This window comes from Sebastes umbrosus, chromosome 20 (assembly GCF_015220745.1).
Source record: "Sebastes umbrosus isolate fSebUmb1 chromosome 20, fSebUmb1.pri, whole genome shotgun sequence".
Taxonomy (NCBI): Eukaryota; Metazoa; Chordata; class Actinopteri; order Perciformes; family Sebastidae; genus Sebastes; species Sebastes umbrosus.
In genome coordinates this window covers 5,749,565-5,775,098 of record NC_051288.1, presented here as the reverse complement: position 1 = coordinate 5,775,098, position 25,534 = coordinate 5,749,565, and the positions used below count along the sequence as shown (strand labels likewise).

The following is a 25,534-nucleotide window of genomic DNA, read 5'->3' as shown; positions in this document are numbered from 1 at the left end:
AATGTAGTAGTCAATACCAAAACCAGTGAAATTCCACAATTCGTTACCACAGTAAAAAACAAAAACAAAACAATAAATCCCATGTACTTCAACATACACTCCTTTATTACCGTTTGCATACTGTTTTTTGCGAATGTATTATTAATCCCTGATGAGCAACCTCAAGTTTCTCGTCAAAAAATATATTTTATATGATTACATTTGGACACATGATGATAATGTTATAATTTACTTTCGCCCAAAAGGCCAACTATTTCTACTGAATATGACCGTATCATAATGTAACTCAATGCAACCTCTGTACTCCGTTATTTAGCCGAGCAGGACTGTGCTTCCCACCGGCTAATAAAGTTCGCTGTTAGCACAGGTTTGTTGTTCACAATGTCGCATCAATGTATCAGGGAAATTTTCTATTTTCCCTGGGATGACGGGATATCATTAGTGTCGAGCCCTGACCCTGGGACAATTCTGTAGAAAAACAAGTACAGCCACGTTTTCAGAATTTTGGCATTGACTTGGTGCCCAAGTATCAGTTTTCATGACATCCCCAGAGGTAATTATTGTACTTTCAAGTGTAAAATGTGGTAATGTTGGGTAACCTAGCCCCTCCTTTGTTTCATTTCATGCAGTTTCCCATAAAGGGTTTGTTTTATCACTTCATTAGTAGACAGAGTCATGTATTCGGAAATTTACGACATCTGATTGTCCTTATTGGCCAATCAGAGTTCAGCAAAGCCATGAAATAAAAAATAAAGATAAACGGTACTTGGGGCACTTTACAGGCTACAACAAGTCTCCCAAGTCTCACCACTCTTTCCCTCTCTGCCTGTGTTTGTCTCTCAGCAGGGCTGTAGGCTAGGGGATTAAATCAGCCATCAGGGAAGAATTTGCATGTTTGAGCTTTTACAACTGTTGCTGTGGCCGCTGCTTTAGAAAGGCAGAACTCTGTTTATAGATTTTTTTTTTTTTACTTCTTAACAACCTCAGTGCGATTTCCATGCATAAAACCATGCAACAACTTACTCTCGGGGCTGGAGGTATTTCATTAAAGGAAGCTATAAATGATGGCCATGTGTGTGTTTCTGTGTTTGAGGTGAGTGAAAGTTGCGTTGAAAGTTGAAAGTCTACTGTTCAGGTTAACTCAAGCCTTAAAGAGAATGTTTAGATGTTGATGCTCACACAGCAGCACATTTTACACATACATGAAGACAAATGTTGAGGGGTAAATGACATAACCACTGCCATGCAAACAAAGCCACAGAGAACCTTTGGCAGGACATTATGGACCACTAGTGAGTACGGACTCTTAGCTGAGTTTGTTGCAGTCTTCTCCTTGTAATCAAGTCATTCTGGGCTCAAGTCCATTAAAAATAATGGGAATTTCCCTCTGTATCCTACATGAATGTACATTTCTAAGATAAGATCCAACAGGAACTTAAACAACTTTGGAAAAGGACTCTTGCCATGCAATACGTGCATTTAGCAAAATGCAAGCATTTAGTTTAGCTCAGGCTACTTGGTTTATACCATAGACTGTATATAAAGATGGACGACATGACAGCTCCTCTAAAGTGAAGCCAAAACATCTGGATTGCCCCCTGGTGGCTGGCTGCAGTATAGGTCATAAATCCTGCCCCTTTCATGTTAGCGGATGAGACACGGGCCAAAATAAAAAGTCAAAGTACACGTCAAATAAATTTTTCGCAAAGATGGTTTCTATCACTTAAGGTAGTTCTGATCACGCTGATGTGTGTTCAAGTGTTGATTTTTCCTGATGAGTTTGGTTTTAATTAGTTATTTGCTGCTATAAGAAGGGGGTGTGACGTCATGATTGACAGCTGGTGCTAACATAGCAGCTAAGTGGCTCACTCTAGCAAGCTGCAGCCGTGCTCGGCTCGTGGTTGGCTTGGGCGGGTGTGTGGGCGGGACCTCGATACCGCTGCTCCAGCCCCCGCAATCACTACTGCGCAGACTCTGGCTCCAAATGACGTCAAAATCTCAAGATGGCAGCAGTATCCGGGATATTCTGGCTTCACTTTTGTGCAGTGGGAGGAAGTGGAGACGCGTCGTCCAACTTTATACACAGTTTATACAGTTTATACATAACCGCCTCCATACAATGTTTAAAGACATTTAATTATCACAATATTAATGTCTTCCGATATTGCTATTTGACAAATGTATCCTAAATCATACATAAACTGATGTTCAAAGCAATACGCTGTGCTCCACTGTCACTGAAAAAGTCACTGTTTGTGAGATCAAACTCTTTATGTGTGCCAAACATAAATTTGAATAACTAATTTTGTTAGTTTTACATAATAGCTCTCCCAGAATAGGGCCTAATCACAGCAGACATTTTGCCTTGTAAAAGCAGGAAAAGCATAGGTGTTATAAACAACATTAACAATGGCTCTGTTCTATTCAAATGTCCCAGTAAGTCATGACAGTGTGACTGTGAGCCGGCACGCACAATAACACTACCCTGAAACTGAAGCAGCTAAATGGAACTCCGCCATCATCATTTTATGAGCTTGTCCTACTGTGACTTGTCAAAATGTCTTCTGTGAGAAAGGCCTGTTATTAATTTGGAGGAAAGGAAACATGTTGAGCAATAATTATTAAGAAATTCAATACCCTTTCATATTGAATTAACGCTCAGCCCTATTTAGATAACAATGAATGAAAATTAAACCAAATGTGTCTGACTCTTGACGTGTGTTGCAATGCAGTTTGACACAGAATTATGTTAAAAGTACAGCAGCAGTAATGAGGGACTGCTGGGGATGAACATTGTGTTCATCTGTAACACAATTGAAGTGAAACGAAGGCTAAACACAAACCTGTCTGAGCTTAGACTAGCCTGGAGGAACATGTATGCATCGTGACCCAGGTCAAAGTTATTTACATCTGCTTCATGAGACAGATTTACTTGAGTAAGTCTGGTGTAACTGGTTATCTTCCTTGCTGAAACACCCCTGTGGACTGAACGGGGCCAGTAACTTGGGCGGCCCATAACTAATGGTTGTTTACAAAGGCAGGCCTGCCTGCCGGGTTGTGTGTGTTGATCTCTCTCTCTTGCTCTCTCTGCAAATATGTGTTTTTCGAGCCGTGGGGTTCTGATGGGGAGTCTGTCGTTACTGCACAGCGCCGGGCCTCAAAACAATGAGGCAGTGTTGTCTGATATGTCACTCTTCTCTCTCTCTCACAATCAGCCAGCACACACACGTCTGAATAGCGGCACACTAACCACATGATGCAATAAATGTACAGGCCTCAGGATGTCTGCAAGTTTTATCATGTCAAATTTAAAACATTTAAGACAATCTTTCCTGGCCTGTAGGGTATCATTTGAATTGTTTTGATACTAGTGCAGTTTTTATTAAAAAGCTCTTTTTGTTATTCAACAAAAAAGCCAAAGTTTTCAAATGTTAAAGGGATAGTTCAGGTGTTTTGAAATGGGGTTGTGGTACTTATCCATAATCAGTGTATTACCTACAGTAGATGGCGGTGAGCACGCCCCAATGTGGAGAAGCAGACAGGAGTTAACGTACGGAAGCAAAGCAATGTACGTAAAAAAACAACATCAGTTTAAGTGTACGCTATATTTGAAATATTTTCACCGTTTTACCTTGCCATCAAACAGCCCTGAAGCCGTTGTATCCATACTCAGCCGTGCTGCCCTGTGAGCTTGTTTAAGTCACAAAATTGTTCTTCCCTAACTATTGAGAGGTGTCAATTTGTCATATGGATTTGAGCGTAGCATGACTTTGCATGGGATAAAGGAGATCTTATGATGGTGATATTAAAACAAATGTCACTCGACAAGTGTTACAAATCTTTCACCACCCTCACCTGATAGCCTCTAGTCAAAACCTTTGTACTGTCATGACAGTGAGCAAACTCTCAAAGCACACAGAGATGAGTTTTGCATGTACATTTTTTGAAATCACATGTTGCAGATGTCAACAACCAAAACAAGTGTTGCGAAGGGAGTCACAAGCCTTACCACTCGAGACTGAGAAAAACAAACCCAGAAACAGGTTTAGAAAGGGAAGAAAATAACATGTGTGCTAAAATTCTTTCTGGGGAGCAAGCCATTTCTGGAGAGAAATAAGACTAGATAGTACCTTGACTAACACTGGATGACAATGCATTGGTAGCATCTACAGTGGGTTTCATTGTTTGCTCAATAACGGTGCAAGCTTCCTTGATTTGACAGCGAGATAAAGTTTGTAGTGGCTCAAGGCAACATGTGATCGCTGCCTCAGTGTAACACATCACTTTGAGATGCATATCTCCTGTGTGTGGCTTTATATCTCTGCAGTGTATATAGTGATGCCTCAATAATATGGCCTAACAGGGCTCAGCACTCTGAGGTGAAATCAAATCAATCAAATTCAAATAGATGGCTTTCCAGAGATGCTCACTGCAACATCAGTTGCTTCATCCCTTTCTTCACCAACAGGAGGGCTGCTGTTCAAACACGCAGTGTGTACTGTTCTGGTGCAATGCATTGAAGACAGACACAGCATTCCTCTCTACCTGCCCACACTAGCCTTTCAGATATGTCCTGTATCACAATTACACAGCAGTTACAGTAAACAGAGAGGCACACGTCCTGACAGCCATGCTTTGTTTCACCACCAGACACAGGAAAAAACTACTACCAAGAATTACCACATCATTTCAGTTCAGCAACAGCAGGATAAAGGATGTGCTTCCCCCACCTGGCCTGTCAGAAAACTAGGCTTGTAGCTTACCTGTATTACTAAATCTTGAAGGGGCGTTTTCCCATTTCAGCAGAACGGTTCTGTTGAAGAAAAATAAAAAAGCAAAGCTTCAACAGAGGATAACAGACATCTGATCTCTTTCTATAGTCTGGCCCATCACGTTTCTCTGCGGATTAACATGCTGAGCTGCAGTTTCAGCATCAGTGTAACCAGGATGCATGCATGTGCAAAAAAAGCCCCCTGTGAAGTAAAAGAGGGTTAAAAAGAGTAATAAGAACTGATAATATGGGCTAAAGACGAATCCACGTTGCAGGAGGCCTCTCCGCAGATGTCATGGAGCTGCAGCCTCTCCAGCTGTCACTGTCCAAAACACAGACAGGCTAGGCTAGTGTTAGCTAGTCTGGGTGGGAGTTAACCTGAACAGTCTATAAACACCAGATTAAGTGAAGCTACTGTGTCAAATCACACACAAACGACATAATGAACGTGAAATGTTACCAACTACGAAATAACGTCCTTAGTACTGGCGCTGGCTACACATAAACCCTGTCCTCCATCCTTGTTGACTACAGACAGTCAGACACAAACAAGTTAGCATACTAGCTACCGTTAGCATGCTAGCTATGTCTGCCAGGCATTAACCGCTAACCGCTAACTAACCGCTAGCATACCTAGCTAGTAGTTCAGCGTTTCTCTGACGGGGTTTACCAGCTAATACCGCGACAGTATCTCTTTAACGTATGTCTTTACGCTTACTTTTCATGGTCGTCACTTGTGTGTTGTGTCTGAAAGGATAAACAGCCTTTGCGTGACACCGCCACTTCCGACTCACAAAGGAAAGTTTAACCGGAAAACGCTCCTGTGCTCCGGGACTCCGGGACGCAGAGACCCACTTCCTCCACTACACCTCCACACACAGTGGTGCGCACATATGGAACACCCAAATACATGTTTTAAAAGGAAATTATCATCACATTTAATTCATGATGTCTAATTATCTTTTGATATGTTAAGATACATTTTCTTTTTTTCTGTACTGTTTTTTTTTTGGTATGTATTTCATTGTTTTTATTGGATTGTTTTCCACTGTTTGGTTGGGATTTTTCTGCATATTTTGTGTACTTCTTGTTGTTGTTTAACTTTTGTTGTATTTTTAAAATTATTTTAGTTTAGATCTTTCTTCCTTTTTTGTTATTGTTTTTTTTCTCCTGGGGTTGGGTGGCTTCTTGGCCTCTCCTGACACATTTCTTGTTTGTTTTTTCACTGACTGGATTTTGTGCAGTTTTATATATGGGCAAATAAATAAATAAATAATAGAGTATGTACAGCATTTAACTTGAAGAAAGGGAGAAAATAAATTACAGGTATATGCAGCACATACAACTACACACATCCCCCTGCACAGTCTCTGTCGCCATCTAGTGTCAAACTACATGTACTACAGGAGGAGAGAGCTACAGGTTTGTAAATCACTGGTTGCAACCCAATCTCACCGTTGTCTGCCCTTATTATTGATCATCTTTCCAAAATAAAGTGAGGGCCTTTAATTGCATTCCAGGGGATTACAATTTGGGTTACAGCGAAACATTTTTAACCAAACTAATGGTTTGTAAAACAATATGTCTTCTTTCAGACTACTGGAAAGAAAACATCCAAAACACACATTTAGTTTACTACTTTGTCTATTTGCGTCTGTAGATTTCTCCTAAATTCACCAAAAGTTAGTATTAGATAATGCCTCGTGCATATTTGTCATCCCTCACTCTGCGGAGGTTACAACACTGGTAGATTTTAGTCTATAAGATCATCTCTGGCAAACTTTCGACTTACTTAAGCCAGAAGTTTGTAATTCTCCACAACAGTTATAATCTAGGGTCACCTAAATGGCTTCAGTTTAAAGTGCCTTCTATCTGTACAGAAGCTTGCAAGCCTGTTCCACCACGGTCCTTGGTCCTGGAACGATCTGCAGGCCAAGCTTAAACTTGAGACCTTCATCTCTTTAAATGATTTTAAACATAGAATAAAGGAAGTGGTCACTGCTAGCTGCAGTTGTTTCAATTAAATAGCAAACACATGACCAACATGCTGCATTGTTAATGCACTGTATAATGATGTAATGTATTTTGTCGTACCTATTGTTGCCGTTGTGATTCAATGTTGTCTTTATTTGTTGGATGATGCTATTTGACCCTGTCTTGGCTTTAGGTCTCACTTGTAAAAGAGGTTTTAATCTCAATGTGACTTCCTAGTTAAGTAAAGGTTACATATATTAAACATACATTTTCAAAAAACTTGTAATGGAAAAAGTAATTGTCTCAATGTAAGTAATCAACTGGGGAAGTTTCACGGTGATATCTATTAGTAAAACAATTCACCCTATTCACCTGGGGTGTCTCCTCTTAAAGACCTTTACAACTGCTTTGGTTCAGTTTTTATATAAAGAGTCAAACTGACAAATGTAAAAATGCAAAACATGAATTTGCATGTTCTATTCTCCAAATAAATTGACCTCAGATTAGCACAGGGTTCAAATACTTCTACAGATTAGTACATCTATTGAACATGTGTTTGGTTGCACCACCAACATGCATTTCTTTCCTGTATACTGTCCAATGTTATGTGTTTATCTTCTGTTGGTGTATTGTAATTGTGATTTACTGTTTTATATTTTTCAACATTAAATAATTGACTTACTGTGATTTTAATGATTAAAAATTGGAAGTGATTGAAATATCTAATGAATGAAAACATAAACTCTGTGGTAGATGCAAAGAAGAAAAAAATAATCTCTCTTATCTTGTCGGAATCCACAATTCACTGTAGTGTAAAGATAGGCTATATTAAATATGTCGGCACATGAGAGTTGAATTTGGCTTGGATTACAATGAAGATATTGAATTGTAACCATTTTGCTTTTTGTGTTTTATTTAATAATACTGCAAATTTTCCAATGTTCCATCAAATTTAATCTCATGAAAAGCCATAAAAATGTCTGCAATAACTTATGAGACATAATAGAGCATGGGGATGGCCATCATATACTTATATAATAATGTTCTAAACCCTTAAACACTTTAACAATTTATTTTTAATTAATTGTGTATTTATTTCTGATTTATGACTAGAAAAACTTGACATATAGTGCTGAGCAAATTAATCTTCAGGTTCCCAGCTTTCAGATGATGTACACCACTTCTATGTGACATCTACTGTTGACCTGCTATCTCACCCTAAAGACCCCCTGGACCCCCCTAAAAAAGACAAAAACTGATCTATTGTGGCTCTCAGAGGGTTAATATTTACAGCACAATAAGCTGTTACCTCAACACTGACGCATCATCACCTTATAAAATAAAATCTTTAAAAATGATTTCAACAGTAAGCTAAGCCACTTTGCCGTTATTATACGATGATTGAATAAAACAAATTAATATAAAATATATTTTGAACGACTATTTTGTGATAATTATGCATGTTAGAATCAGAATGGTTCAATTTGATTATTTATTCTAATTATATAAAGGGAAGCTTTGTTGGTGTGAGGAGCAGCAAAATCCTACAAGCGTCACTGCGGCCTAGCTGAACTGGAAGAACGATGATAGTCATGGGCCCTCCAGTATTGCCGGTGCTCGCTTGTCCTCCTCTCACTGATATACAATAACAGTCTGGAAGTCTAAAGTGCAAAGCTAGTGTACTAATATCTTATATATATGTATATATATATATATACAAATATACTATTCCACATGCGCCAACTCTGTTAAGGCACTCCATGATGCAACAGAAAAAGCGGACAGGACAATATTTGTTTCAAGACATTCTCAAACTCTTCTCAGTTGTAGTTTATTTACTCAATTAGTGAATCAAAACACTCCCCTTTAGTTTTGAAAGGAAAAATATTATCAAAAACAAAAGCAAACAACTGTGATAACACAGACAGGCCTTTTGGTCACACACCTTTTTTTTTTTTACTGCCATATAATTAAAGGAGAATTCTAAGAAAACTGACTTTCAGGTTAGCAAAGAAAACAAGTTGAGACAATTGACACTGAATAATAAGAGGCGTGTGATGCGAGTAGTAGAGCATGTTCTGTGATATTGATGAACTGATTGAAGCATTGGGAAATGTGTGCCGTTGAGGAACCTGAATGTCAATTTTGCCAGGATTTCTCTTGAGACGGTGGACTCCAATGATGTAACGGAGAGGCCTGCAGGAAGAGCCGGTCACCATAAACGGTTGAACACAATACTGTTAAAGCTGAGTCATTTAAAGGAACAGTGTGTAACATTTAGGGGGATCTATTGGAAGAAACGTTTCTCACGCCGGCCACCGTAGTTCTCCTACACGCTTGGCACACGGGAGAAGCTTCAGTTGGTTGCAATCTACAACCTCACCACTAGATGTCGCCAGATCCTACACACTGCACCTTTAAATATTTTTTTTTGCAATTTTCTTGAAGAATTTCTTCTTTTACCAATCTCCGCTGCACAGCCACTGCCACATCACTGGTCTCTTTCTCTGTAGCTTCAGCAGTAGATAGATGTCATCACAGCAGAGTACATTGACAACTCAGCACTATTCTAACCGTCCTCCTGTACTGTAGCACTACGACATTGAGCCAGCCGGTCCCGTATGGTATGCCAAAATGGCCAATATTAAAGTTTATGAAACAAATAAACATATCAATAAATTAGTAAAATGTTTAAAAAGGACCCAATTAACCTGTGATGTATTAAATATGTTATTAAAATGACTAATTTTCAAGGAATAATTTCATCTTTTTTTTCTCATCAATGTAACCTAAAATAATATTCCCTAAAAATTTGTTGAGTTTCACCAAATTATGTATTGGTTTATTTAAATATTTTACCCAACTGATTCACACAATTATTCATTTCTAATTTAGTATTGGTCATTATGGCGTTCCACAGTCCCACACAGATAATTACATAGAAGTAAATAAACATTACTCTACATTGGAAGACCTCTGGACTTTCCTAGTATTAAATTGAAATGTGACTTCACAGGGGGGGGATATGACCCCCTTTAAGATTATCTGGAGCAGTTAGGGCCTCTTTTTTTAAATCCTAAAACTGACAAGACCTGGACTGATTGAATGTCACTACGAGGACAAAAAAGATGCTGAAGATCGAAAGATGTGAGAAGAGAAAGCCGTCAAGAGGAACGAGCAGAGAGTGTGTATCTCTGAGGGCAGATAAAGTTAATAACACTGATAAACAGTAGCTATTGCTTGAATCACACTTCTGATTGTGCACTGGCTGAACTGATATTGGGACTATTGATCCACTTGTTTAATGGAAATTAAAAAGGAAAAATGGAATGGGACAAAAGACTAAGCCAGGAATGGTAAGCTGGTTTAGACATTAGCATTTTGTAACATGAAAAGCGAGATTCACTCCAACGGACGGGTTTTCACAGTGTCTCATTTTTTTTAATTTTTTTTTTTTAAGATCACTTAACAGACTTGAAAAGTAACCCCAGCTTTGACTTTTTATTTTTCACAGCGAAATGCAGACAGGCAGTCGGAGCCGACAACCAGGAAAGTGCTTCAAACACCTCATTGCCAGACAGTTTTTGAGACTTGGCAAAATATGAATTCCACACATTTCCTCTTGGAGATGCAAACAGGAACAGTTCAGCCAGTGCACAGCAAAAAAGTGGGACCTCTACAATGGAGCTATTTGTATACAGACAGCTGTATGTTTGCAGTAATTCACTTAGGCCCTGTTCAGACCTGGCATTAACATGTGTCATGGGTGATCCGGTCACAAGTGGACAGCTCTAAGTACAGGTGTGAACGCACTCAAGACGCATTTAGGACGCATTGAGATCCGATTCCTTAGACCGCATTCAGAGGTGATCTGGGCCCCATATGGCCTCATTCTTTTAGCAGTGTGTAAGCTAATGTGTCCTGGGCAACGCTAAGGTCCACCTACTCAAAGGCCTTCCTGCTTGGATCTGCGGGGTCTCACTGCTCTCCTCATGTGAACAGGCAGACGTAAGCCTCGTGGTATGTAAACAGCCTCTGTGCTCTACTGTATTCTGTTGGTACAACTGTATTTTATTAAAATATATCTAATCTATAGGCTACATAATCTACAGATTATTAGACTATGCATAGGAAGTGCATTAGTATCATGCTGTTACATGGCAAAGGCAGCGGTGCCAGCGGCACGGAGGTCCCCGGGTGCCGCCGGTACAATAACCTTATATTTTGACGTTCATAAAATGTACCCGAATTCACAAATATGTAGGATATTATTACCGACATTCATGTAATGTTACGTCACAATGTCTTCTGTATTAGCCGTGTGTTTACTACGTGTTTATTTCCATATAGAGAGCAAATGAGATCCGATCACAAGTGGTCACTTGAGACGCATTCTAATGCCAGGTGTGAACAGACGAACTTAGAGCTGTCCACTTGTGATCTGATCACCCAAGGCGCATGTGAATGCCAGGTTTGAACAGGGTCTTAAATAAAAAATGACAGTGGAGGAGGCATTGAGCAGAAAGGGTTTGTTTAGTTTGATATTTAAGACGCAAGATGACCTCTGATAATAACTTACAAAGAACTTTGTTGTCTTTTTGTCCACATTGCTAAAAGGACAAAGAGATGAGAAACAGAGATGGCATTGACTACAAGTACAATTTAATTTACTACTGAAAAAAAAGAGTTTTAACGGAGAAAGTTACTGAAAAATGCGGCAACACCATGGCTCTGATAGAGCTCCGTGTGGCGGTCTGGCAAACAAAACAGTTGAATAATTGTAGTGATTTGACTCTTATAATGATGTCAGCAACAACATTATATAGAGGGGTTTCACATTTGATGCTATCCTCTCCACTGGGAGAATCCAACCTTCCCCATCTCTTGGGAGCAGGTTTTCACGGGGAGAGGGCAGCTTGTCATCTCTTGTTTAAAAATCATACCACTTAAACAGAGAGCAAGAGTCCCAAACTAACAAAAACAATGATTAAAATAAAATAATATAATAATCTTACAATAATTCAACACGGGAAGAGTTTGCAGTTTGGCGCAGTCCCGGCAGTGCTGAGAGGGATGTTTTGGCAGCCTGATACTTGCTCTGATTTTAAGACTGGGAAGGTTTTTTCTTTTTTGGAAACAGCACGCCTCTGAAAACATGGACCGGCGCCTCGCCCCACTCTCGTTGTGGGGGTGAAGGAGGGAGGCGACGTGGTCTTCCTCTATTTTTTGTGTTCGTTTGTTCTCTTTGTCCTGGGGCAGGCTCAGTCCAGCTCTATGGGGCTGCTGTCCTCCTGGGCTTCTTCAGCCGCGTCATCCTCCTCGCCCGAACCCATCAGGCTGTTCAGCAGGTTTCCTGCAGGATGCAACACAGTGATCAACATACTGTGCATATGATGGTTTACACTAGGGATGTCACAATATCAGGAAGTTAGTAGGTGATACCAATACCAGGGAAATTTTATGATTCTTGATACCCAATTCGATACCACGGTAAAAAAACAAAAGTAATACAATAAATCCCATGTACCTCAACATCCACTCCTCTATTACCATTTGCATACTGTTTTTTGTTAGGAAGTTTAACAGGTTATAATTCCCTCTCTATTATGTATTTTAAATTGCTGTGAAAACATCTCCTTCAAACAAATGGATTTATTCAAGTTTCTCGCCAAAAAACACATTTTACATGATTACATTTGAACACACTGTGATAAGGTTAGAATTTACCTTAACCTGATACTCATTACAGAATAGAGCCTGAACGCATCATAATTTAAATTAAAGACACCTCCATTCTTGAAAACAGCAGGAGGAGAGCTAGTTAATGTTAGCTGTTAGCAGCCGGTAAACAGCACAGTCCTGCACGGAGCTAACAACTAACATTAACTAGTTCTTGTCCTGCCAATTTCAACACAGATTTGTTGTTCATAATGTACAATGGACAACATCAGTCTCGAGCCCTGACGGTACCTGCACTACTATAGAAAAACGTGTGCCGTCACGTTTTCAGAAATTTGGGATCAACTTGGTACCGAAGTATCAGTTCTCGTGACATTTACACAGCACAAAATTATCTTGTACAAAGCTTTCTTTTTCAAAGAAGTTGATAAATTATTATATGTAGCATTTTAAAGGAATAGTTCAACATTTTGGGAAGTACTAAAAAAAAAAAGTACTACTACTAAAAGTAGTACACTCATTCAATTTCTTGCAGAGTTAGATGTAGGGCTGACCTGAATGCTTCAAAGCTTTGATCGTTACCATGGTTATCGACCTCCAAATCAGTATTTTAATGCTTCATTTTTTTTATTGTTTTTATAAATATGTTATAATAAAGTATAAACCCCAAAATAGCTCAAGAAATAAGGTATAATGCCACAACATTATTCATTATTAGTATTCAACATTAATTATTATTATTTATTCTCAGATGGATATCGTTGTTTGTTGTGTGTAGAGGTGCGTATGTGTACAGTAGTGCGGCAGCGGCATTGAAACGGGGGAAACATTGACAGACCGACAGAAGAACTTGTCAACCTGCTGCGCTGTGCCTCGAAGCTTCAAATATTTCTAACCGAAGCTTCGAAGCCCAAAAAAGGGTATTCGGGACAGCCCTAGTTAGATGAGAAGATTGATAGCATTCTCATATCTGTATGGAAAATATATAGCTGGGGCCAGCAACCAGTTAGCTTAGTTTAGCATAAAGACTGGAAACTGGGGCAAACAGCTAACCTGGCTTTGTTCAAAGGTAACATAATCTGTCTCCTGGCACCTCTAAAGCTCACCATTTTCCGTGCAGACATGAGAGTGGTATCTATCTTCCATCTACCTCTTTGCAAGAAAGCAAATAAGCACATTTCCCAAAATGTCAAAACTCATTAATTATTTAATGTCTATTAGGGGTGTAACGGTACACAAAATTCACGGTTCGGTACAATAGGGAAAACAAAGAAATTCAGAAAATATATATATTTTTTTCATTTATTTTGAAAATTGTAACATTGGCTCATTGGCCATAATTCTTATTCTAACAGTTCAGCACTCAAATACTGACATATTTTCAATAAAAGATAAATACATAAAAAAATAACAGAAATGTCTGTAATGTAAAATAAATGTAATGTAAATGTAACCCAGGTTCCCCCCGGGGATCAATGAAGTATTTCTGATTCCATAATGCTCCATCATAAGACTCTGACCTGTTGATAATTCCTGAACTGGGCTGCAGCTTGTGCTCGTTCATACGGGGCAGGCACAAACGACTGACTGAATACACATTGTAGTGGGGCTCAAAACACTTTGACCACATGCTTTAATTCGGTAGGCTACACAATCGAGTTTGGTAGCACGGTCTGAATCTGCAGTAGGAGGCTGCCTGAGCCCTGTGTTGTTGTCTGTTTTTGTTTCACTCTGCTAATCAACACATTCGGCTGATGCCGTTGTAAATTAAATGCAGAGTATCCACAGACATACCTGACTTCAGTTTAACAGTGTCGGCATACAATTTGAAACAAATCGTTGTCCATTGAGCTTGATTAACCCTGCGAACCGGGCTAAACCACTTAGCATGCTATAGCGCTGCTACAACTGATAGACAACTGGTGCGCTGCCAAAACTTTCCAGGTAAAATCAAAACGCTCCAGAATTTCTGTTCCGCATGGGCGAGTAATAGACATAAACAGCTGTATGGGGCACACGGTGTACCGAAAGGATGTCATGGACCGAAGCGAACGAAAATTACACATACTGTTACACCCCTAATGTATTTAATAAACCATCATATATCAACTCTGAGACAATATACGTTTGTGGATTTAACTATAAATTGAATGCAGCACACCTAATATGTAAAACCTGAGGGTTGAAATGTGTGAGTCAGAGTGAACAGGGATGTGATGTTGAGTCGTACAGGGAACAAAACTTAAATGATCTGCTTCAAATGAACAAAATCTTGGTTCACTCACCTAGCAGTCCACCGTATGATGGGGACTGTTTGGGTGGAACGCCAAAGAAAACCTGTCCTATTCTGTCGAGATACTGAGGAGCCAGGAAGATGTCCAAAGGAAGAGGTAGAGGAGGAAAGAGAGGCCATGGTTGTGAATATGACACGGTTACAAAAGTACAACCAAAGACGTGTTTACATGGTCGGAAATATTCCATCAGAATACACAAAAGACAATATTATTCAAGCATAATACATATAGTACACATGGTGTTTTGCAACTGCATTCTCATTACTGGTCATTTAATACATGATTATTATTAGAGTTTATTAAACACTCACCTCATTATACATGGGGTCCCTCTTTAGGGAAGGTTGATATTGCTCACATAACACTGTGAAAACTGTTAATTTACCCCTGAAGAAACAAAGACAAGTAAAGTTTTAAATACTGTACATTATTACCTGCAAACTATTTTTCAAACAAACAATTTACTGCTGTAAAGTACTAAAGGAACAAGCTCAGCAGTAGCTTGAAGTCTATTGTTGGCTGTGTTCTATTCGCTGCACAAAATTTGTCAATCAAATGAGATTAATGCTGCAGTATGAAGTCAGCTAATGGTAGCTGAGGAGTCTGTGCAGATATACAATAGAATAAGACATTATTATATGACATTAAAGACATAATAAATTAAATATATTATTCAAGTAAAGGTTTATAGAGGTTAATACAACTCACCCATCCACTGCCAGCAGCAGAAACCAGATAAAGTTTAGTAGAGGCTGGACGAAGGGTGGGCCCTTCTCTATGGACGGGTGTTTCTCTGTGTATGTGCTGAACACCACGGAAGCACCGTTTTTGTTCTTTAAGCAGAGGAACCTGGAGGGTGGAGGTTCAGAGAAGAAAAGGACAAAAATAGAAAAGGGACAGGGTGTAAAGACAAAAGGAGAGGATGCGAAAGAAAATGTGACAGAAAGTGAGAGAGAGAGAGAGAGAGAGAGAGAGAGAGAGAGAGAGACAGTAGACCAGAAACAATCAAACACAGAAAATGGATATGACAAATATGCTGGAGGAGGATGCATCAATACTACTTTCTCCACTAGGCTTGGGCAATATGACGAGATTATTGTTCAACACGATACTGGTTGGCCACAATAATAGTCCTCATGTGTCCACGATAACAGAACAATATTCAAATACGCAACACCTGTTATGAGTTTTGCACTATATTCAGTCTCTCTCTTTCTCTTTTTCTCTATGCTTCACCGCACTGTTGTAGCGTATCAAAAAAACAAACATGTAATAACATGTAGCATACGTCTGAAGCTGTAGCCTACGTAATTCCCCATGTAGCTTTCGCAAAAGCAACAAAAACATATAAACGTGACCGCCAACGGAGGCGAGACTGTACGAGGGCAGTTACCAGGCACATTGTAAAAGAAATGGTTTCTATAAACACAGTTGAAAAAGCCAGTTTCAAGGAATTGGTGAATACATTACATCGCCAATATGACTTACCAAGTCGCAGATACTTCAGCAAGACAGCAAGGTGTCCGCCAGTGTACTGCCAGCCCAGCGGTTCGCCGGGACTAAATTGACTCACCGCCGGGCCAAGCCATCTGGGATTTATGTATTTTTAAGGAATACGTCAGTGCGTGGGTTGTGTGCTTAACGTTAGCGAGTGTCAGTGTGTGCGGTTGAGAGAGAGAGAGAGAGAGACAGACAGACAGACAGACAGAAGAGGCGCACGGCGGACGTCGCGTTTGTTTACTATGAAGTTCATGGGTATTTTGGGCTGACGAGACGCTCCGTTTCTGCCAGCCAAGCGGCCCGTAATGTTAGTGAGTGTGCGAGAGAGTGACAGAGAGAGACCTGAGACAGCCATTCCAAGCTACTACAATGCCGTCGTTTCAGATGTGAAAAAGGTAGACATCAATGTCGATAAACGTGTTATTTAATAAAAAATAACCTCACCAGCTGATTCATCTGATTTATTGATCTCAGCATGCACTTGAGTAAAACAACACTTACTGCCTATACATTTTCGCCACACTGGCCACCTATAGGTAGCCTATTGCAACATATGCATCTCCACTCTATAGATACTTATATCCATGTGCGTCTCACTTCAGCTTTTTTTTTGGACGATAATATCATATATTGTTTTTCTTAAAGCAATATTGTCAGTAGGGGAATTTCAATATTGCCCGACCCTATTCTCCACAGCACATACAGATTCAGAATACTACACCTAAATCAAACAAAAACTTCAGATTACATTTACTGACATGGAAGGTGATGTCAGCTATTACAAGGTGACAATATAAAAAATTAATATTGTTGTTTCACTTACTGTAGGACGGCCTGCGCCACAAACATGTCGACCTCGCTGCGGAAGCCTCGTGACGCTGAATACTCCACCAGCATCTGCGCACAGCCTTCCCCGTCAGACGAATGCAGGAAGTGGTAACGAGACTCACTGTAGTTTTGCTCTGAACACACAAAAACATTTTAATATTCAATAATCTAAAACTGTTAAGGTATTAACTTTCACGCAGGAACAGGGCAGCTTGCACATTAGGACCAATATTAAGGGCAACACACACCCGTAGCATACACCGGATATGGCATACGGCTGGAAGAATTAGTTAGAGGGCGGGTCAATATGTGTTCCGTTCCTTTTTTTTTTCAAATGGATACGCCCACTCAGCCTTTGGAAAAAGCAGTGGCATAGGTTACCAAAGTAAGCTAATCAATAAGGCTATTAATACTGTGAACGCTAGCACTAGCTGAGTCAACGTCAGCTGTGCTAAGTTTGGAAATAACTGAAATAGTTCAGATTTTTTTTAAGTGAGGTTGTATGTATACTCTCTTGTTCTGAGAGTTAAAATAACTGCTTTTGTGAATGTAGTCTGGTGGCTTCGAAGAGAACAATATAACTGCGTCAGTTCCCCATCAGAAAGGGCTGTCTGGCAGCGAGGTTAAGCGGCTGTGGACGGGTGCAGCAGAAGCACGTATTTTAGCCACCTAAAAAAAATAAATCTATATCAGTTTAAGTGTACGCTATATTTAGAATATTTTCACAACTTTACCTCGCCATCAGACAGCCCTTTCAGATGAGGAACTGAAGCAATTATAATACGGTCTACATTGCTACCAGACCAGACTACATTCACAAAAACATTTAATTTTACCAGATTTTAATTTTAAGCAGAACACAGGAGTTGCTAGTCTAGCGCTGCATCGATCAGTTAGTTTGTTTGTGTTATTGTGTGACTTTCGAATCCGAACTAACGTGGCGTTCCCAGCAGTACATTGCTTAGCTTCAGTGCTCCTGTCTGCTTCTCCAATCTGGGAGTATACCAACCGCCATCCAAGTTACTGTATGTAATGTTATTACACTGTATATATACTGTATATGTAGCAGCGTCATCATGCAGAAACCTAGGTCATAAGGTTGCTTGATTATTACAAAAATCATAAATACTGAGATCACGATTATTCAACACGATTACTCATCGAAATATTATGCATTTAGAAAGAACATTTTGTAGCCTACATTATAAGTTAAATGCTTCAATCTGGTGCACTTTGATGGCAAAATTTAGAGGATAGATCTATGAAGAACTTCGTGCTCTTGTTGACAATTTAGGCTAATCTCACAATCAACACATAGGTTGTATAGATATGAATAGTGATGACACGGCAAAAAAGTCACACACCCACAAAGCATGGTAAACAAGACAGGGTCTGTGTGTCAAGACGGGTGGGTCCACCCCGGGTGACAGTCACGCCGGGAGCAGAGAGTTTCGTCCCTCCCTAAGCAGCGCGGTCCAGATGGTCCAGGCTGCAACTTCACCCTGGGCCTTTCCAAGCCAACTTAGAGACGGTCACGACTCGCGGCGCACCACTACAGAGGAAATATACCCAGCGTCGGGGAGAGTTCCCACAAGGGGGATCCTCCCACACCGAGCAGCGGCTCCTGAAACCACACCGCTGTGAAGGAAAGGGGTGCGCAAGACAAAAGACAGAGCGTCATTGCGAAACGGAACGAGGGACAATCGTTTATGTCGATTATGTTGTTTTTAATAATTGTTGGAAGCCAAAATTGTAATTGTAATTGAAATTTGATTAATTGCACTGCCCTACTAGGTCAGGTCATGTGGGAAAAAGTTTTTAGAAGTATATTGAAGCTAAAATATACATACTTTGACAAAATTTCAATGTTCGGATTTGAACACATAAGGAACCCCACTGTGAAGCTTCACAATGACAAAAAAGCCTAAAAGAAAATAAATAAAAAACAATAATGGACCCTCCCTTTAATGTACAGAAGCTAGGATGTGCCTCATCACTCCTAGGGAGTGAATGGAATAAAATTGGTGCTTTCCTGGAGTGTTAACGGGTGTCAATGCTGACAGAAAGGACAGTGCTTATTGTGACGAGGGTTAACACGCATCATGATGCTGCTGGTGCCTGAGTTTACAAAACAATAGGCGACGGGTGTTTTGGTGAACATCATATGCTGCCATTGTGTGTTTCCCTTCAGTTGGTTTTGTTAGGATGTGAAGCATCATGTTTAGGACTGTGATGATATAGATATTTGGATAACTGATGAGATTATTTGAGAGACTCAAATACTCAACTATCTGTTTTACATCGTTAGATTCAATATTTATCATAACTTGTGATAACCATGTATTATTCTCCTCTACACTTTATAAAACTAAATAATTCATTCATTACCTTTCCACAAGGTGACAGCTAGCAGCTGGTGTAGTTTTGGGTGACCCAACTTGCCGGACCCTCCTGTGGACCATTTCAAGGCTCTGGACACAAACGCGACTCTCTCTGGAGAGTTCTGGTCCATCCGGCTGAACAGCTTAGCCAGGCTTTCTGCTCAACAATCACACACACAACCCCAACAGCATCAGAGAATGTCCCTTTTATGCCCCTCCTCCTGAAAGGCTGACTTCTCTGATTGTTATGACAATTTAATCCTGCAGCATTTATAAGCAATTACACAGACTAGAGATGTCCCAAACAAATCCAGCACATCACTACAGTATGAAGGCCAATCAATAGTGGATCTGTATTGGCTATACATGTAAAGCCCAATCCATCACATGCAATCGGGTACGCCAGCTGTCAAAAATGCCTCACTGCATTAAAAGACTGGTACTTATTGATCAGGATGATCTACTGTAAATAATGTATATCTTTTTACATTTCAACTAGGGCTGTCAATCGATTCAAATATTTAATCATGATTAATTGCATTATTGTCCATAGTTAATGACAATTAATCGCTAATTAATCACAAATTTTGTATCTGTTCAAAATGTAGCTAAAAGAGATTTCTCAAGTATTTAATACTCGTATCAACATGGGAGTGGGCAACTATACTTGCTTAATGCAAATGTATGTATATATTTATTATTGGAAATCAATTAACAACAGAAAACAATGACTAGTATTATCTAGAAACCCTCACAGGTACAGTATTTAGCATAAAGAATATGCTTAAATCATAACATGGCAAACTGCAGCCCAACAGGCAACAACAGCTGTCAGTGTGTCAGTGTGTTGACCTGACTATGACTTGCCTAAAAACTGCATGTGATTATCATAAAGTGGGCATGTCTGTAAAGGGGAGACTCGTGGGTACCCATAGAACCCATTTTCATTAATATATCTTGAGGTCAAAAGGACCTCGTTGAAAATGGCCATGGCAGTTTTTCCTCGCCAAAATTTAGTGCAAGTTTAGACGTTATTTACCCTCCTTCGCGACAAGCTAGTATGACATTGTAAGGATTCCTTAGGTTTTGCAGTTTCATATGATGCCAGTATCTTCATTCTAGCTTTTAAACTGAGCCCACTACAACCTAAAAATTGCAAGTTGCGTCAATGTGTTAAAGTAATTAGTGGCGTTAAAACAAATTTGCACTAATGTGTTATCATCGCGTTAATTTGACAGCCCTAATTTCAACATTAGAACATTTTGCAATGGCTACATTTTTCTTGTAAAGCATTATTCATGTCCCTAAAAGGCTGAAATTTAATGGATTTTACTTTTGCACTTGTTCAGTGTTCTGAAGTATCTTTCAGAGGCAATGGAATCAACTTTAAAAGCTGAAATTTTAAGTGCTTCTTATTTGTGTAAATCTTGCTGTGAAAGGTGCTGTAATGTAAAATATTCAGAAACTATCCACCCTTAAACATATCTTTTTATAAAATGTATAGATTAGCGCAGGTAGTCTTGTAGGTGAATTGGTGGCTGCCACTCACCTAATATTTCATCTTCAACTTTTGTCTCAGATTTCTCCAACACCTCCAGTACCAGCATGGACAGGTCTGCTGCACTGTTTTGCTGGAGATGAAAACACAATCAAGTGCATCTTTAATTACATATTTTTCAAAAGAATTTGGTATTTTACACAAGTACCTTGGGGGCTGGGAGAAGAAAAAGAAGAAGAAGGAAGGCACTTTATTGATCCCCGAGGGGAAATTTAATTTTTTTCACTGTTAATTTACATAGTACATAGTACACACAGGCCTGAAATACACACACACACACATGCACAAACAGGACCTATATACATGCATTAATGGAGAGATGTCAGAGCGAGGAGGCTGCCCATGACAGGCACCCCAAGCAGTTGGGGGTTTGGTGCCTTGCTCAAGAGGCAAACTGGCATCTCTCAAGCACACTCAGTACTTGAACCGGCGACCCTCTGGTTCCCAAGCCAAGTCCCTATGGACTGAGCTACTGCCGCCCCCAGAAGAAGCTTAATCCATCTATCCATCTTGAATTCATTACCCAAACTGACAAACTAGCATCTAACTGACTCCTGGCTTACTTTACATGCACACTAAACAAAATATTTTTGTGTGGAAGCTTAGATTAGGGTAAACTTGATGATGCATGTGCAGCATTAGTGCAACTACTCTCAAAACAGAGTTTATATACAGTATGACCAGTAATAATCTCATATCAATATTAGCTTTCTGCACACACAAAGATGGACCCCATACAAAACTAACATTCTTACATGTGTGGTTTCCCTTGTGAATGACAAGCTTGTAGACACTACTCTAGTGTTACAATTATACTAAAATAAACAATAAATACAGTCACCCAACAAAGCTACTTTGAAACAGGACATTATCATTTCCCTATCTGGGGTGTTTCAACAAACAATGTGCACACTTGACATTCAAGACTTTAAAACAAACTTGCTGTGGGATATAAGCCAGCTAATCGAGTGGAGATCTAATATAGCATGTACCTGGTTATAGCTGAAGAACAGTAGAGCGCCGTTGTACATCAGCTCCCTGGCCTCAGCATGTTTTGCCTGTGACATGTACCTGTTGAAAAACAGGAGTGTCAAACAGGAGTGTCAGCATTACATATGAGATACCATTTGCTTATCGAGACGGACACAAGCTTGTTTTTGACATCACTCAAGACCATGGGGCTACAAGATAAGATACATGCACGCTGGTTTAGCTTGAGATACAAAACAAGGTTATCAATGTGAATATTACATAGAGTATCACAACTTTCTTGAGGAACACAGGCAAGCTGCAGCATTTTTTTTGACTCCCCATTTTGCAAGTGTGAGAGGATTTCCAGAAATCCTATTGCAATCATGACTGCTAGTCATGAGAAAGAGAAAGACGATGACGAAGAGGCAGAGGGCTGACAAACTCACTCTGTGATATGGAGAAGGATCGTCTTTAAATGGGCTGGATTTAGAACAAATCGCCTTCTTTAGTAAATTATGCTCCAAGCAGATAGCCAACCAGTTTAGCAGCACAACTAATCTATTCATCACCCCTAACTAACTGCATCCAGGCTCCTATTCTGTATTGGAGCAGGTAGCTATGTACACCAGTAAGTGTGTGTAAGTGTGTGAATATTTAATAAGATAAGATAAGATGAACCTTTATTAATCCCCAGAGGGAAATTCAGGTGTCAAAGCAGCAACATCAGCGAACAGAGTGAAACACAGGAGAGGTAAAGGTATACAAACATTACAAAAGCAATAAATAGAGATATAAAAGATACAGAGTGAATGGGTGAACATAGTGTGTGCAGTCCGTCAATAAATAAATGTAGTATGTACAATAAATAAATGTAATATTATTAATATGTATATAATACTTAATGAAATAGACAGACACTGGAAAACAGACTATGACTGGTTCTGACAAGACTTCCCAGTGTCTGCAAATGTGACCAATGGTCATGTGAGCATAACTAGCTTTTAAATCAAGATTAGTTAAATATACTAGGCAGTAGGCAAAACATGTCCAGCCATCAGGTCAGACTGCTGCGGTGCAGTATGCGGCTACATGGCTACATGCTAACACAGCTGGACAGTTTCAACACACGTTTAAGGTTAACAAAGCAGTTAGCCGCTATATTCTGTTCATTTACGTGTTAAGTATATGTTTCAATAACGCATAGCGGTCTGACTGTCTTGTATTAGCAGTCCAGCTAACTCGGCTATCATTAGTTGTGTTGCTAAACACGTAGCTAGCTAGCTAGCTAGCTAACTAGCCGTAGTTAGCAGTCCCATTTTGTGATTAGTGATTGACAGCGCAGTTGTCCACTCAAACAGACGGACCGACATGAGTGGGCGGGTCCTCGGTGGGATTCAGCCAATCACAAGCGGACAGGCATGGTAGCAAGGTTGACAGTAGAACGATCTGGAACAGGCAGGCCCCAAAGCCAAAAATGACAATCTACAAACTGCCCCTATATTAACACGAAACGGTCAGTCTTACCTAAAAAATAAAGTCCTGTACATCTGGTGTGCTTCATAATAATCCCCCTTCTCTACGCTGGCTCGCAGTTTTCCCTCAACCCGCTGTACGCCTCCACGGTTTCTGGCGCTGGAGCACCTCAGAGACTCCGGCTCCGACATCGTTGCTCCGCAGCAGCAGCGCTCGAGCCAAGTGTTGACAGTGGGAGACCGGAAGCCTTTAAACAACGCGGAGCCTCCTCGCTCGCCGTAGCCGGCGTGTTGTGGTGCTTTAATACATCCATGGTGGTGGTTATGTGGTTGGGAGATAGTGGGAACCACAGACATACATAGTATGTAGACATATATACATGTATGTATTTAGAGATATATACATGTATATATTATATTATATATAATATAATATAATATAATATATCAACTATATATATCCATGGGAACACAGTTCTATACATATCTATACACAGTTCTATATACAGTTCTATATACATACATATCTATATACATACATACATACATACATACATCTATATACATACATACATATCTATATACAGTTCTATATACATCTATGGGAACACAGTTCATGAAACCTTGTGACCGCTTGTGGCAGGCTACACAGGCTACAGAAGAAAGTTGCCTTTTTGAATGCCTGATTTAAAACCTCTGTTCTTTATTCAATTTGTGAATCCAGTTATTTATTTATCTTTTTAAACTGCATTTTCTAAATAGAATTTAAATTCCATTACTTATTTATGAATTCATTAATGTATTTTTAAATGGTGTTTATGGTGTTTTTGTAAATCCCTTTCTAATTTGATCTATTTATTGATAGATGGATAGATAGATAGATAGATAGATAGATAGTAACTTTATTGATCCCGAGGGAAATTCAAGTTTCCTGCATCACAGTTCCATAGTGCAAAACATGTTAGTAAAAAGGCAGTACAAAAGTTAGTAGTACAAAGTACAAAAAAATATACCAGATATAAAAATACAATGAGATGAAGGAAACTGTTAAAAATGAGTATAGTGCAGGGTACCTCCAGTAGCTTAGTCTATGAAAGTGCACTGTGTGCATTATTATCTGTCCTGCAGACCGTCCTCCTTTGTCCCCCCCTCCCTAGAGAGGTGTTGTACAGTTTGATGGCTCGGGGGACAACAAAGGATGTCCTGAGTCTGTCTGTGGAGCACAGAATTCTCAGGGAGCCATGGCAATGTGGAAGAATGACATGAATGTAAAATAAATGAATTAATACCCTGTTCCAAAATTGGTTTAAGCAAAATACTATCATTTCATATCACTTCACCTCAGTACTAGCATTTTATGTAACCTCAGTATTCCCTAACCGGGAATCAAATCCAGACTGTGGTGTTGAGTGCGCCGAATCCTAGCCACTAGACCATAAGGAAGCCACGACAAAGAGGAAGAATGACGCTAATGTATAATCAACCAATTAATACACTGTTCCAAAATTAGCTTGTTTAAGTAAAGTATTAGCATTTCACATCACCTCAGCATTGCCTGACCGGGAATTGGACCCCGGCCACAGCAGTGAGAGCGCCAAATCCTAGCCACTAGACCATGATGGAGCCATGGCATTGGATGACACAAATGTAAATCAGACAATTAATACCCTGTTCCAAAATTGTGTTCTTTGAGTAAAGTACAAGCGTTCCACATCACCTCAGTACAAGCATTTCATGTGACCCCAGTATTCCCTGATCAGGAATCTAACCCGGCCCGCGGCGATGAGAGCGCCGAATCTAGACCATCAGGGAGACTTAGCAATGGGGAAGAATGACACAAATGAGTAACACTTTAACACTTTTTTTTTTATTTATACAGATTTCTCACACCGAACTGTCTTTTTGTTGTTGTTTATTTGTCATCCTATTGGGCTAAACCGGCGGTACAACAACTTCTGTGTCAGTCACGTGATGCCATTGGGCCCAAAAAGACTTTTCCCCCTACACTTACATTGGGGAAGAGACGTCTGTAACTCAGCGGATAATTTTTTCTGAGGTAAATCCAACTTCCCAGTACAAACACTCTAATAGCCCTTATTTAAATC

General features: G+C 39.7%; 2 protein-coding genes across 3 annotated transcripts in view; both read right to left on the bottom strand.

Annotated features, from left to right (window-relative positions):
- Window positions 1-5,635, bottom strand: part of mrtfab (myocardin related transcription factor Ab) — a 49,614-nt gene extending 43,979 nt beyond the window's left edge. The window contains exons 1-2 of one of the 2 annotated variants that reach the window (XM_037755082.1): window positions 5,490-5,635; window positions 4,764-4,813 (exon numbers count right to left, since the gene is read on the bottom strand). The gene's annotated coding sequence lies outside the window, so the exon portion shown is untranslated. The remainder of the gene's footprint in view (window positions 1-4,763; window positions 4,814-5,489) is intronic. The other variant, XM_037755084.1, reaches the window with a different exon arrangement.
- Window positions 5,636-8,537: 2,902 nt separating this feature from the next.
- get4 (guided entry of tail-anchored proteins factor 4) lies at window positions 8,538-23,682 on the bottom strand. The gene is made up of 9 exons (XM_037755094.1): window positions 23,482-23,682; window positions 21,978-22,056; window positions 20,977-21,058; window positions 19,435-19,584; window positions 17,042-17,180; window positions 15,427-15,567; window positions 15,030-15,105; window positions 14,710-14,782; window positions 8,538-12,098 (listed from the first exon to the last, which is right to left on the bottom strand). The coding sequence occupies exons 1-9, from the start codon at window positions 23,619-23,621 to the stop codon at window positions 12,007-12,009; spliced, it is 972 nt and encodes a 323-aa protein (XP_037611022.1). The 5' UTR covers window positions 23,622-23,682; the 3' UTR covers window positions 8,538-12,006.
- Between the last annotated feature and the right edge of the window lie 1,852 nt (window positions 23,683-25,534).

Coding starts and splice junctions, on each gene's coding strand:
- get4 (XM_037755094.1), bottom strand. CDS start 23,621: ATGTCGGAGCCGGAGTCTCTGAGGTGCTCCAGCGCCAGAAACCGTGGA. Junction 19,585..20,976: donor AGTTGAAGATGAAATATTAG/GTGAGTGGCAGC, acceptor ATTGTTGAGCAG/AAAGCCTGGCTAAGCTGTTC. Junction 15,106..15,426: donor CTGCTGCTGGCAGTGGATGG/GTGAGTTGTATT, acceptor TTGTTTCTTCAG/GGGTAAATTAACAGTTTTCA.